This window comes from Perca fluviatilis, chromosome 1 (assembly GCF_010015445.1).
Source record: "Perca fluviatilis chromosome 1, GENO_Pfluv_1.0, whole genome shotgun sequence".
Lineage (NCBI taxonomy): Eukaryota > Metazoa > Chordata > Actinopteri > Perciformes > Percidae > Perca > Perca fluviatilis.
Genome location: NC_053112.1, coordinates 9,248,652 through 9,262,405, shown reverse-complemented (window position 1 = coordinate 9,262,405; position 13,754 = coordinate 9,248,652). Strand labels below are relative to the sequence as shown.

The 13,754-nt window shown below is 42.9% G+C and overlaps 1 protein-coding gene across 3 annotated transcripts in view; it reads right to left on the bottom strand.

Moving 5' to 3' along the window:
- Positions 1–11,967, bottom strand: part of LOC120559502 (MORN repeat-containing protein 4-like) — a 29,496-nt gene extending 17,529 nt beyond the window's left edge. For 2 of the 3 annotated variants that reach the window (XM_039801224.1, XM_039801236.1), the window contains exons 1-2: positions 11,810–11,967; positions 7,802–7,876 (exon numbers count right to left, since the gene is read on the bottom strand). In XM_039801224.1, coding sequence (XP_039657158.1) covers positions 7,802–7,868 — 67 coding nt within the window. In that variant the 5' untranslated portion in view covers positions 7,869–7,876; positions 11,810–11,967. The remainder of the gene's footprint in view (positions 1–7,801; positions 7,877–11,809) is intronic. The other variant, XM_039801231.1, reaches the window with a different exon arrangement.
- Positions 11,968–13,754: the final 1,787 nt, after the last annotated feature.

The following is a 13,754-nucleotide window of genomic DNA, read 5'->3' as shown; positions in this document are numbered from 1 at the left end:
TAGGGAGACTTCTTTGCCGAGAGATCGGCTGACAGCCCGGGAGAGGCATAGTTCAGTTAGCCATCGCCGCTGCTAGCGCAAACGCTGTCTGTTGTGGTCATCATAGCATAGGTATCCGGTTTCCCTTGTTAAATGATTACAGCCGCCTGCTGGCATCGGGAGGTATTTCCTTGCACGCATGCGCAAAACGTACGTGGTACTTGGCCGTCGGCTGTAGTCGGTGCGGTGTGCTCCAGTGAAAATGTTTGGCCCAGACGAAGGCGACGATGGCCGACGAGAGGCGACGCCACAGGTGGCGGCCGTTGGCCGCCGTCGTCGGCCTGGTGTGCCAGGGCCTTAACAGCGGATAGGGATTTACAGGAGGTGGGAGGCAGGGGGTGAGGCAAGGGTGAGCTTAGAGAGTGTTGTCCCTTGCTCCCAGCTAATGGCAAAGTAAATTAGGCAGTCCATCTGTCGGGGCTGCTTAATGTGCTGCTCTCTGCCTAATCTCAGCAGGGTTTTCACAGGAGATTTGGAGAAGGCAGAAGCTAAATCTGGAGCTCTGCATTCCATTTCCAGAGTCCTCTGAAACATCCTGCATCCATATGTGCAGATATGTGTACGTTTGTGTGTGTGTGTGTGTGTGTGTGTGTGTGTGTGTGTGTGTGTGTGTGTGTGGTGGTAGGTATATATGGGTAAAAAGGGGGCCAACAGGGACTTAAATCCAACTCCTGAGGCTTTGGGAGCCTTGACTAGGGACTAAGAGCCCGAGGCGGAAAATTTCACAGAATAACTGCTAAAATATGACTGATCTGTGGAGTGTCAAAGAGGCCGCAGCCGTCAAACACCAAGAGCAGTAGGGGTTGGGGGATGGGGGGGGGGGGAATCGATTCACGTTATGTATTGTGATTTTTTTTTTTTGCAACGATTTTTAAAATCAATCCGTTCCCTAGAATCAATTTCTTCTTTTTTTTTGCCAACGATTCGCCTAAATATTTTATGTATACGGCACCGCCCACGGCGACTACATCATATCCGTTTCCAGCGAAAAAGCAGAAAATGCAGAAAATCCATGTTATGCTCTTCTTCACAAATGAAATAAATGTCAGACCGACTGACGTGTGATTTATCATTGGGATTTAGAAGTCTCATGACATATTGTCTCTAGAAGTGTATTATTCAAGTTTTTGTTTTTGTAAAAGAAGGAAAAGAAAATCGCATCAACCAATACTGTCGAATCGCAATACTCCTAGAATCGCAATACAAATCCAATCGGCACCTGTGTATCGTGAAAGAATCCAATCGGGACCAAAGCATATCATCCCAGCCCTAAAGAGCAGCGTCTTCCATCAAGCATTAGAGGAGTATCAAAGTATGAATGCTGCTCTTTGAATATATATAATATATAATATATAGATATATAATCGAGTGGCAAAAGTGAAAGCGTTTCACATGCCGCTGTAACAGTTTACTCGTCACCGAAGGGACAGATTATCAGTGGACCGCTGCAGCAAGGAACATTCATTTCCTCTTCGGGTTTGATCCCTCCAGACAGACTCTAATCTGTCACTCAGCTCCTTCGTAACGCCCTCCCCTCAATCTCGTGTCGGGTCACGGTCTCCGGCTAATTACAGTTTAGCAGAATTTGTCCGGCTTTTATGTCAATCGATAGCGGTAATGCATAGATGTTAAATGACTGCATGGGTGAAGTACATGAGTAAATGGCTTCTGGCTGTACCCTGGCTGTTGTGCATGTACCCAGGCTACTTCCTGTAACCCGATAGCCTCTGGGCCTGTCTTCACCCATTGCTCCGCTGAATTATTCATGTGACACCCTAGACCTCTGTCCAACACACCACTACATGTTTGTGTGCAAACAATGACTTTGCGTGCATGGACGCAGAGACGCCACCACACACACACATCAATCTGTGCTCATGGCAACACCTCCCAAACACACACACACACACACACACACACACACACACACACACAGTTCCATATTACAGAGCAAAGTCAGCAGTGTTATTTGAGCTTGTAGTGTTAAAGTCAACACATTGTCTACACACACATTTTGAAAATGCCAGAAAACAATTGTGTTTTAGGAAAAGGTATGTTAAGTGCTACAAAATACATTCCCAGGAGTACTTTAGCTCTGTTTAGACATGGAATTATACAAGGTGTCTTAACTTACGAATCGGCCCATACCGATGCCAGTGCGTAAAAAGAAATATATAAGAAATAGCCTATTGTAAAACATGAACCTACATATACAGCCTATTGTAAAACATGAACAAATACATACAGAGAATGAATGCCACAGAACTTTCTTTCAGTTTGACAATTGGTCATAGTGGAAAAAGAACATAAAGAAACTACTTTAAAGTGGAGTTATTCAACAAAAACGACTTTACACTGCACCAGAAAAGAAAGGATAGGTTCCCCAAATCATATACGTGCAACACTGGATACTGACTGAAAAAATAAACTCAGAAATGGCAAAAAAAAGATATAAAACTATGCCTGGGCGTAGGCTTCAGAGGGTTAAAAGGTCCAGAACAGCAACTACACAAAGCTCTTGAGATTTTTTCCCTCGACTGCTGTTTCCAGTGTTAAAAAGGAACTTTCAACCTCAGCTTTTAATAATTATAATGTAAACTTTATTAATCCCTCAAGGGGAAATTCATTTTTTTCACTCTGTTATACATATATATATATATATATTCACACAAATGCACAAACAGGACCAATACACATGCAATATGCTTGTGTAGAGATGCAAAGGTGGGGTGCCTTACAGGGTGTTGCTCCAAGCAGTTGAGAGTTCAATGCCTTGCACCTAGACAGTGCACAGGAGGTGCCTGCACTCCGTACTTGATCTATGCGGGGACTTGAACCAGTGACCCTCCGGTTCCCAAGCCAAATTTCACCAGATGTCCCTCATTTTCCGCTTTCTCAGTGTTTACATTAAACTCCGGTTGGATCGAGCCACATTAACCGGAACCTCTGAGCAACGCTACACGCTGAAAATGGCCCGTTTTGAAGAAGAAAATTTGAATTGTGCAACATAGCAGGCCTGCTTGGTTCTTTCGGGCAATGATTGTAAAGATTTACAAAGAACATGTTTACAGCATTTCCTCTCTAACTGGGACGTTTTGGGACCGATTGGTGGGGATTGCTGTGGACGAAGTACACACGGCGATACACTGGTAATTTTTTTCACTCTGTTATATATATATATATATATATATATATATATATATATATATATATATTCACACACAAATGCACAAGTAGAGAAAAAATAATGGGACAAAAAGAAATCAAGGGACATTTAGAATAGATAAAAATGTGCGATTAATTGCGAGTTAACAATGACATTAATGCGATTAATCGTGATTCAATATTTGAATCGTTTGACAGCACTACTTTATACACTTGAACAGTATGTGGCGTTTTCTTTTGCTTCTTCATCTTGAATATGTAGTATGTTTTTCTTGAACTAAAAATAAAAAAGTCACACAATGGCAAGAAATCCTGGCAGTTCCAAACAGCCTACACAGATCTGCATCAGCTCTATTTGTGGACTCATTTCTCCAGTCGTAACTTAGAAACGTCTGTGCTAAAAAAAACAAAAACAAGAAAAAAACACTGAGCTGCACTCAAACCTGAGCATATCAGAGCATCAGAGTCAAACCTGTTTAGCAGTTTTTTTTTGCTAACAGTGCAGAGACCATATGCTTCTCCCCGCGTTTCACGCTCGCTTTGGTGCCAAACTTTTGTGCTTCATTATACCTCGCCCTAAAGCTTGTCGCAGTGTTTTTGTCAAACTGCAAATACTGGTTTAGATGTGATTTCCTATCTCAGAGGGCTCAATGACCAGATGCTCTGTGTGTGTACATTCTCCTATAGTTACTGACTTCAGTTTGATGCAATCTATGCGAGTGCAGGTACATTTAAAAGCCAACTAGTTCACCCGCGTAGCCACGGATGTGCCCGGATGTGCCTGTGCCATCTAAATCTCGAGCTGGCACACTCATCTTAATAATAATAATAATAAAAATGGCTATGAGTTAGCCGCAAATTTAAAAAAAGAAATCGTTATATTATTTCTTAGACGCCCGGTATCGTCCGTCCCGCCCGTGGATGTTTAATGGGATCGCCCATCACCAGCTCATTTGAACTCCTTGCCAAGTTTCCTGTCGCTGGTGGCGGCCCCTCCAACAACAAACTGCCCAGGATCAACACAAGCAACAGGCCAATTACGCTCACAGACCGACTCAACAGGTGATCTATTCTTTCATTTGAGAAGGAGCTGACAGACACTTTGGATTATGATGAAATGATTTCATTGTTCAAGGCTCCGCTGTCTTGCACTGTGATGCTGTGGTATGTAGCTTGCATTGCTCCTTCAGTTTGCTGTCATACTATCAAACTCAAACTGTGATTTTTATTGTTTTCTTGGCTGAGGGATTACGAATGTAATGAGAATCTCACAACTTTGCTATATTGATGGATACATGATGCTTACTTAAAAGGTACACTGTGTAGTGGTTTAAGTAGGCCTATTTTATTAGCTAAAATCAATGTCTTCATTCATAAATATGTCCTCATTGGTGTAAAATGACAATGATCTGACTTCTCCTCGTAAGTGAAGAATTTCTTATCTGTATTTACATTGGACGGGAAAGTCCAACTAGGCTTCCATGTCGTTCCGCCATTTTGAAAAACTATAATCGCTGAGAGGGACGCAAAATTACGAATCCGACTGTGTGGTTGATTGGTTGGGGTTAGGCATTTGACCTTGAGTAGTTAAGGTTAGGATAGCCGATTGGTCAGGGGATAGGACCTGAACAAATCAGGTTACGTTACCTTACGTAAGTATGGGTGCCTGGCCAATAGTAGCTATTGAAGGGCGGGTCTTGGCATGGCCATAGTGGGGAAAAAAATAGCGCGAGAGGGACATAAAGCACTAGCCTACCTGTCTAGCTAATCCACAAAGCGTTTTCGTTCAGAGCCAGCGTCACGTGACTGAAACCAGCTGAAACGGAGAAGGAGATCAGTGAGAGGGGCTTGTCACCGCCCCGGCAAATGTGAAAGCCTGCACTGCCCTTTAGTTCATAATGGAGGATCAGACTTATGCCGAGCCGCAAAAAAAGTGAAAATTGGAAGACACGTTGTCATAGCTTCTTGGTACGCATTTGAAAAAGCAAGGCACTATTTGTTTGAATGCAAAATACAATTTCACCGCTAGATGGGAGAAATTCCTACACAGTGTACCTTGTAAGCGATGTTAATCCAATATACTTTTGGTCAAATTCAGCGAATATCTCCTCACGGTCACCTAGCTCTCTATTTTCTGTGTGCGCTGAAAGAAATCTGGTGTTCCTACACAGCCCTGGCACTGTAAATTGAAAACAGACAGAAAGGTGATGGGGGCAGGGGGGTGAATGTGAATGTGCACTCCGGGCCAGGAGTAATCACCAAGAAGAGTTGGAAGAGAAACAGCAAAAGAGGAAAAGGACTGAAGAATAGAAAATAAAAAAGAAGTTGCATGACCGTGAAATGAGGAAGAGCCTTGTTAACATCGCTGAGGCATTTCAACGCTGCAGACACCTCCGTGATTTCAACGGAATGAAAACTGATGCGGGGCTCTCGTCGTTACAGATAAGTGGGTAATAACGTTAGCTTCGTTGTTTCACTGTTTGCGGTTTTCAATCGGTCAGTTTAACCTCATCCGTTTGCTATTGTTTGCGATGGCTGCTCCTCCCAACTGGCTGGTTTACAGCAGTAGCAACAGATTGCTAATCCACAAGCTAACATGAACTAATATCGACTCTGCCATATTTCATTTAGTCAGCAGTAGTCTATAGCCACGACGTTCCACTTCCGGGATAGCTCCGGTGCTGCAGGAAATTCAGGATGCATGTATTTTTGTCGATGTCCATTTCCTTCCACTTTCTTTGGGGTGTATTTGTTTGGCAGTTGAGTTCAAATATCAACAATCTTTGCACAGCCTCGCGTACTGCACCTTTAATTTACTGTATGTAAGTGGCACGCTTTCAGTTTGTTTTTGCCATTTAGTGGCATTGTGCAAATAGCTTACGGTTGTGTGGTTACCCTTGATATTCGAAAAATCTGATGTGATGTAGTTGCACGTAATGTTGTAACTGTTCAGTGAGTAGACCTTTGCGGTCGCAAGGTTTTACATTGCTTTCATGCAACCGCTGTGCTATAATGTTATTGGGGAAATCATTGCAGCATTAAATAAAGAAAAAATTGTATTGCAGCTCACCTCCGCCACCTTTATTTCTCTAGAACGCTGCTCAGCAACAGTAAACAAAACCAGCAGCCTGCTATCGATAAAATAGTAGGTAGGGATGTTACAATAAGAATTGACAATAATTTGACCGATGAGTACTATATCAGTTAAAAACAATATTAAAACAAAAATAAAAAAAGTTATTTAAAAACTTTTTGCATGATAAAATAAAAAATAGGCGATACAATCTATTTCCCTAACTGCTAGTTAACTAGTTTGGTGCAAACTTTGCACTAGCAAGTTGCGTTTTAAGCTGCTCTTTCTTTCCGCTCCTGGCTCTCTGCTGGACGGTGCTCACAGCGGAGAGCTGCGTGACATACGGCACGACATCAGTGAGGCCCGGCGGGCTAAATCGGCCGTCCTCCACACAGAGTACGCCAGACACTAACAGCTGACCACCTCGCAGGTGGGTGCGGCGGAGACAGACTATGACACACAAGCTATGGACCGCTGAGTACTTATTTCGGTCGATATTTGTCAGAAAAAAAACCTCTAAATTGGCATCCCTAGCAGTAAGCAAATATCTTAAATAATGGTTAAATGAGATCCCAAAATAAGTTATAACAGTAAGTATTTATTTTAGTTATTCAATGGATCCAAATGTGTTGAAATGGCCGTGCGACAGTGCTTGCACACACCAAAAACCTTTAAGATATCCATGCTTTGCAGCATTTGTCTCCATGGTCTTTATAATAGAAACAGTTTTATACTGACTTCCTTCCCCCCCCTCCGTCCGTACAGTGAGCCGAGCACATACTCAAAGAAACCTATGAGCGAGAAATGCCATTAAGCTGCAAACAGGTGGCAAACTAAGTCTAAGTACTCCATGTACTGTATGTTACTGTGATTATGCTCACTTCCCTCAAGAGCATCATTACATGAATCAAAGACAAGTGTGGTTATTTACACGGGCGCTGCTTTGCGTGCATTATCGTCTTGATCCCATTCAGGGGCGTAGCTGTAATTTCCAAAGTGGGGGGGACAAATTGTTCAGGAGGAGTACTCTACCATTTGTCTCACCAAATTGGGGATTCCAAGTCGCCTACATTTCATTTATGATTGAAGGAAACACAGACGTTTGTGGGTAGTGTAATTTTTGGCCGTAAAAGCCCAAATTTGGCGGCCTCTGGCACATTCTAATGCCACTAATCCATCATATACACTGATCTTACACTGAGTTTTCCTCCCTATATTTTTTGTATATATTTTTACAATACAGTATATTATTTTCTTATTGTCTATACTGTATCTATATGAGTCTATCAATCAACTGACGCAACCCGAGTACCGTGCACACTCGCCTACTTATGGTGCGTTCAAATCAACTAAGACGTGTTGTAAGTGTGGGGGACGGATGGCACCGACATTGAAAGAGCCGGGGACATGTGCCCCCAGTGATCCCCACGCCCCATAATCCTATCATAACAATACTTCTGCTGTGCATGCAAATGCAGCCAGTGATGGAGGATGGACGGGTGAGAGTGAACGGGTCGGCCTTGCCTTCTTTCCATTCGCCGTGGTACTCCTCGCCATTGGAGTAGCTGAAGGAACCTCGTGTCAGGGTCATGGGTCCTGCTGGCACACACGACAGCACACAAAAACATCATCAAGACATGGACCAAATAACCTGCAGCTCTGACATTCGGACACGCGCACGCACAGCTGAGAGTTCATCTAATGTGTCCACCTTTTAACCAACCGCGTATGGCGTCAGGATTACGTCATATCTCGCGAGTGCGATAAAACATGCTCACGAGCTAATTATATCATTTTACACAAGCAGATATCCCTCTTCAACAAAACATAGGGAGAGGGAAAGAATGGCACCTGCGCGTATAAAACTAAGCAGCACGCGCCCAGAGCAGCCGCCACGGAGCCCCCAGAGTAGGGCTGCACAATTAATCGAATTTTAATCACGATCACGATTTTGGCTTCCCACGATCAAATTTGCGTGATCGAGCGATATTTAAAATGCGTCATTCCGTTCATAGAACAGTTTTTGCAAAGCCAATCTAGCGCTCCATAAACCACTGTCTGATCACATGTCTCCATGAGCCAATCAGAGCTGTTCCCTGCCTGCACCGCGCAGCTTAGTTTCTAGATGTAGACAGTCACAGAGGACAGAGTAACGTGAGGAAAATTCCACAACAGGTAGCAGTCGGTCATCATAAGCCGGTCACAATGTTTACCAGTTTACCAGTAAACGCAACGTTTTGTCCCGGCTGTGTTGTTTTTCAGACAACAGCAGTGACCAGTGCTAGTTTGTGTCTTTTAGCTCATAGCTTTAGCAGCAGACTGTTGGACGTCCCGCTGTTGGAAACCTACAGTGAAATACAGATACACTACACTGTTTAGCAGTCAGCATTTTAGCCGTGTTTAATCCAGTTACTACTGTGGCTAACGGTAGGCTAACGTTAGCTGCTGTGTGACGTGTTATTAGTGTTTACTAGCGTGACATTCAGCGATGTTTATGTTGCCTCTAACGTGGGTTTCGGAGCATCAGAGCGCAACGCAGACATGTATGTGTCAGTGTAATGAGCCACAGAAATCCGTGTAGCTATTTCGTCTGGTAGATACCAGGCACCACATGCGCCGTTAACGTGAACAGAAAATTGCGTTGCCTGTATCTTTCACGGCAAACATGCATGTGTGGAAAGCGGTCGCACAACAGCTGAAATGGCATACTCCTTCACAGTATCCTTCAATAAAGGAGGAATGTAGCACAATATGGATGTATTAGTAGGAATGTAGCACAATATGGATGTTAAAGCAGTTATAATTATATAATTATGTGACAATAAAATTTTGTTTTGGCTAAAATCAACAAATAATCGTGATAATTAATCGTGATCTCAATATTGATCAAAATAATCGTGATTATCATTTTGGCCATAATCGTGCAGCCCTACCCCAGAGCGTCTGCTGTGCGAGTGCTGGAGGACATACAAGCTCTCGCAGGTAAACTCTGCTCGCGAAGTTGATTTCTGCTCGCCCGCATGAAACTGACTTTTGACATTTGGGGGGGCGGAAACCAAGGAGGCACTGGCCCTCCTATGGTTGGTCACTTTCACGGCGACATCAACCACGGACCTCCTTAGTTGACCTTGATTGACAGCTTTCATTCAAGAAGCTCGGAGTTGGTGTCCCGGGCCGAAGAACGTTTTTTCTGTCTTTGTTAACAATTTAGCGCAGGATAGCACCGTAAATAAAGGACTGTATGGGTCTCTCATCCGTTCTGATGTTGGTGCGCGAGGAGTGATATCTGCACGTGCGAAATGATATAATTTGCTCGTGGAGCATGATTTATCGCACTCATGAGATATGGTGCAGTGCTTTTTCTCTAGACGGCCGCATGCAGCAGCATACGCTCTCTTCATTGGTAACAATTAAAATAAAATAAAAGATGCTGGCGCTCAGAAAAAAAATCTATATTTACACTCCGCCTTAGTGAGGTCCAACATTGATGTTGGGCAAAAGGCCTGGCCGACATCTGAAGTTCCAAGTGGGACCGCAGAAGAGTAATCTCTCAATTGTTATTTTTTTCATTAATCAAATAATTGTTTAAGCCATAAAAAACATGCCCATCACAATTTCCTAGAGCCTAAAGTGACGTCTTCAAATGGCTTGTTTTGTTTGACCAAAAGTCCAAAACCCAAAGAGATTACATTTACTGTGATTACTAGAAAGTCCTCATATTTGAGAAGCTGGAAACAGCAAATGTATGAGATTTTGTTTTTTAATTTATGAAATGATTGAGTCTTAATTTTCTGCTGATTGATTTATCTGTTAATTGACTAATCGTTTCAGCATCAGTTCATCCCTAAGGTGTTGGATAGGGCTGGAGTCAGACTGAGGCTATTCTCGCATTGCCAGACCTTCCTCCACAGCGCCGCTGAGGAAGGTCTGGCTAGTCCACACAGCTCTGGTTTATTGGCATTTCTTTAAACCAATCGCAATCGTCTTGGGCGGCGCTAAGTGCCGGACGCAGCTAGGGCTGGGTGATATGGAGAAAATCAAATATCACGATATTTTTGACCAAATACCTCGATATCGATACCGCAACGATGTTGCAGTGTTGACTATTGGTGCTTTCACAAAATATTTACACAATGAGATTTTTGATAAATAATAATCAGTAATATGGATATAATGACTAAGTGGGTAAAGGCAAATAATAGAACAGCTACAACAGTCTGGTAAGTTCCGAAAATGACATCACTTTACTGTAATGCAGCCTTTAAAACCAGGAAAAGACTACACTTATGCCATATTACGATATCCAAAATCTAAGACGATATTTAGTCCCATATCACAATATTGATATAATATCAATATATTGCCCAGCTCCAGACGCAGCAACGGTGCCGCGGCAAAATAGCTCTGGGGAAGGATCTTGTTTTGGAGGAACATGTGCACGGTGGTAGGGCGAGCGCTGGAATTGAAATGGCAGTTGAGTGTGTGATGGGAATTTTACTCAAATGAAAAAGATGAACATAATTTGATTGTCGGTTCTAGCTCGGAGGATGTTTCCCAAATCGACCGGAGTTTAGAATGCCAACTCAAAGAAAGCGCAAAGTGAGGGATGTCCGGCCCAAAAATGAAGGACATCTGGCGGAAACCTCCAGCGACTAAATGAAAAGTCGTTGATATAGACTAGGCTGAGGCTGCCCAGCTCTCCTGCGCCCTGTGTGTCCACTTCCCTCTCTCTGCTCCATTTGGTCGAACCAATCCACTTGCTTTGAGTCTCTCCCAAATCCGAGAACAGGGACGTACAGGTGGCGGAGCAACATTTCTATCCCCATTGTTTGTTTGTTTTTGTTTTTTTTATTCAAGAGAAACTTACCATAAATTGGAGTTACAGCAGCATGAACCAGTCCAGATGCAAAAGCCTAATATACTATTAAAGTACTGCTTCACTTTGGGATCCCTCACCTGTTTGTGCCCCCTGGACATGTGCCCTACTATTAGCCTAGTAGCCTAGCCTACTCCAGCAGTGGCATGACAGCAACACACTGGCACAGCAGAGGTGTTTTTATTCATTTAGGCGTCTTATGTGTCTCCTGTCTGTGTTTTTTGGAGCTGTTTGACACTTTAAATATCCAGTTTTACTCAAATCCATTGTCGTTTGTCAGCCAGCTGTGTTTACTGTGGCTCCCTGAGGGGCTAACGTTATCTATCCGCTCCTCTCTCTATTGTCTCAAAATGATGTTTTAATAGACAAACTACCGCCGACAGGAGCATTAGAGAAACATTTAGGGTTCACAGTGAAGAAGAAAACACCTAAGGTCCGTTTATTAGGCTGAATAATTGCTCGAATGCCATCAGACACGATGTCCTATTAGACGGGAGGAGGAGGAAAGGTTCTATGGTGTATCCCTCCGTCTAATGTTGCCACAGTAACGGCGCCCTAATCCCTTTCATCCTGCCGGCATGACGCTGTCAGCCTCCGAAACAAACACACGCACACACGCTGGGCTGTCCTGCAGTAATTAAAAATAGACCGTTTACCTGTTTTATTAAAGAGCAACTCAGTCCTTTTTCTCTACATCACTGAAAACAACGCGGCAGTTGGAGGATTTCTGCTCCTCTCAGCGACAATTTCGCTTCTTTTTTTTTCTTCTCCCCACCGCTAGTTCCCTGGCAGCAGGAGCTGCCTCAGCGTCTCCGCAAGGTGCCGCGGTCTCATTGGCTGCCCTTCCTCAACCTCGATTCAAAGCGGCCTCCTATTGGCTTCTCTCCCCGCGGTCCAGCCCTCCGCGGGAGACATCTTTGTCGAGGGCAACGGGTTCAACGGCTTAATTAGCCGGAGTGCTCCTCCGTTAAAGCGTTTGCCCTTGCCTTTTTTTTTTTTTTTATGCGCTGCTCACCGTCTCTGTAGGATTATAAAACTGCCGCGAGGTTCCTCCTAATGATACTGTGTCATTTCATGTTTCAATTTGGTGATTAGACCTGCGTTTTGGCGGGTTTTATGTAACTTGATTTATTGTTCTCACAGGGCGCTGAACCAGCTGCACTAGGTGGCGAGGGGTTTGTTAAATGAGGTGATATGGATTCAAAGCCAATAAGGCTTTAATTCACTAAAAAGCTAAAGGGGGATGATGGGAATCAAGGTGACCCAAATGCAAAAAAAAAAACCTAATTTGGTTTCTCTGGGGAAAACTGGATTATTAAGCAATAGACTAACTAATAGCCTATAGGTCTAATTAACTATTTTTTAATTAATAAGACATGGCAAACATGTAGCTGTTGCTAGTTACCAGTGGTGGAATGTAACTAAGTACATTTAATCAAGTACAAATTTGAGCTACTTGTACTTTACCTGAGTCTTGTCTTTTCACGTGCACTTTCTACTTCTACTCCAATACATTTCAGAGAGAAATATTGTACTTTTTACTCCACTACATTGATCTGGCAGCTTTGGTTACTAGTTACTTATAAATAAGATGTTTGCACACAAAACACATGTAGTTTATGAAATGTGATGTTGTATTATAATTTAAACTATCCAACCATATAACGGCCTGCAAGTCCAGCTCCTACTGCTTCCTAGTCAAGCTTTTCAAGATGGTATAATGGTGTCATTAAAATTTGGGAGGAAGCCAATAAGATCTCAATCCGAAAAAAGGTGAATTGCCAAGTAAGTCCTTACAAGGAATTTGCCCTGGTGTTTGGTGCCAACATAAAAAAACAAACATATTGAACATGAATATGAAATAACTGCTGATCTTTGTTTGTTTCAGTTGGTTGGTTGATTTATAAAACGTATTTCAATAGATGCATAAAATACAAGGGATGCCAGGGATGGAACGATAAAGTCCTAGATTTCATTCCTATCATTTGTTTTCACAGTGCCACAACCTTTATTGAGATAGAGACAGTCATAAGAAAAGGCTATATTAAATACAGTCATGTGAAAAGATTAGGACACCCATGCTAAAGTTGACTAAAAAGAGGAATTAAAAAATCATCTTTTGGAAATTGATCTTAATGCCTTAATTAAAAAAATGAGGAAAATACAACCTTTAAGGACACCAATTTCCTTTGTGAATGAATAATGTATCGTAAATAAATAAATAAATAAATGTTCTAAAATACAGGGGGCATAAGTCAGTACACCCCTATGTTAAATTCCCATAGAGGCAGGCAGATTTTTATTTTTAAAGGATATTATTATTTCATGGATCCAGGATACTATGCATCCTGATAAAGTTCCCTTGGCCTTTGGAATTAAAATAGCCCCCCCACATCATCACATACCCTTCACCATACCCCCACATCATCACATACCCTTCACCATACCCCCCCCCCATCATCACATACCCTTCACCATACCCCCCATCATCACATACCCTTCACCATACCCCCATCATCACATACCCTTCACCACACCCCACATCATCACATACCCTTCACCACACACCCCCATCATCACATACCCTTCACCATACCCCCA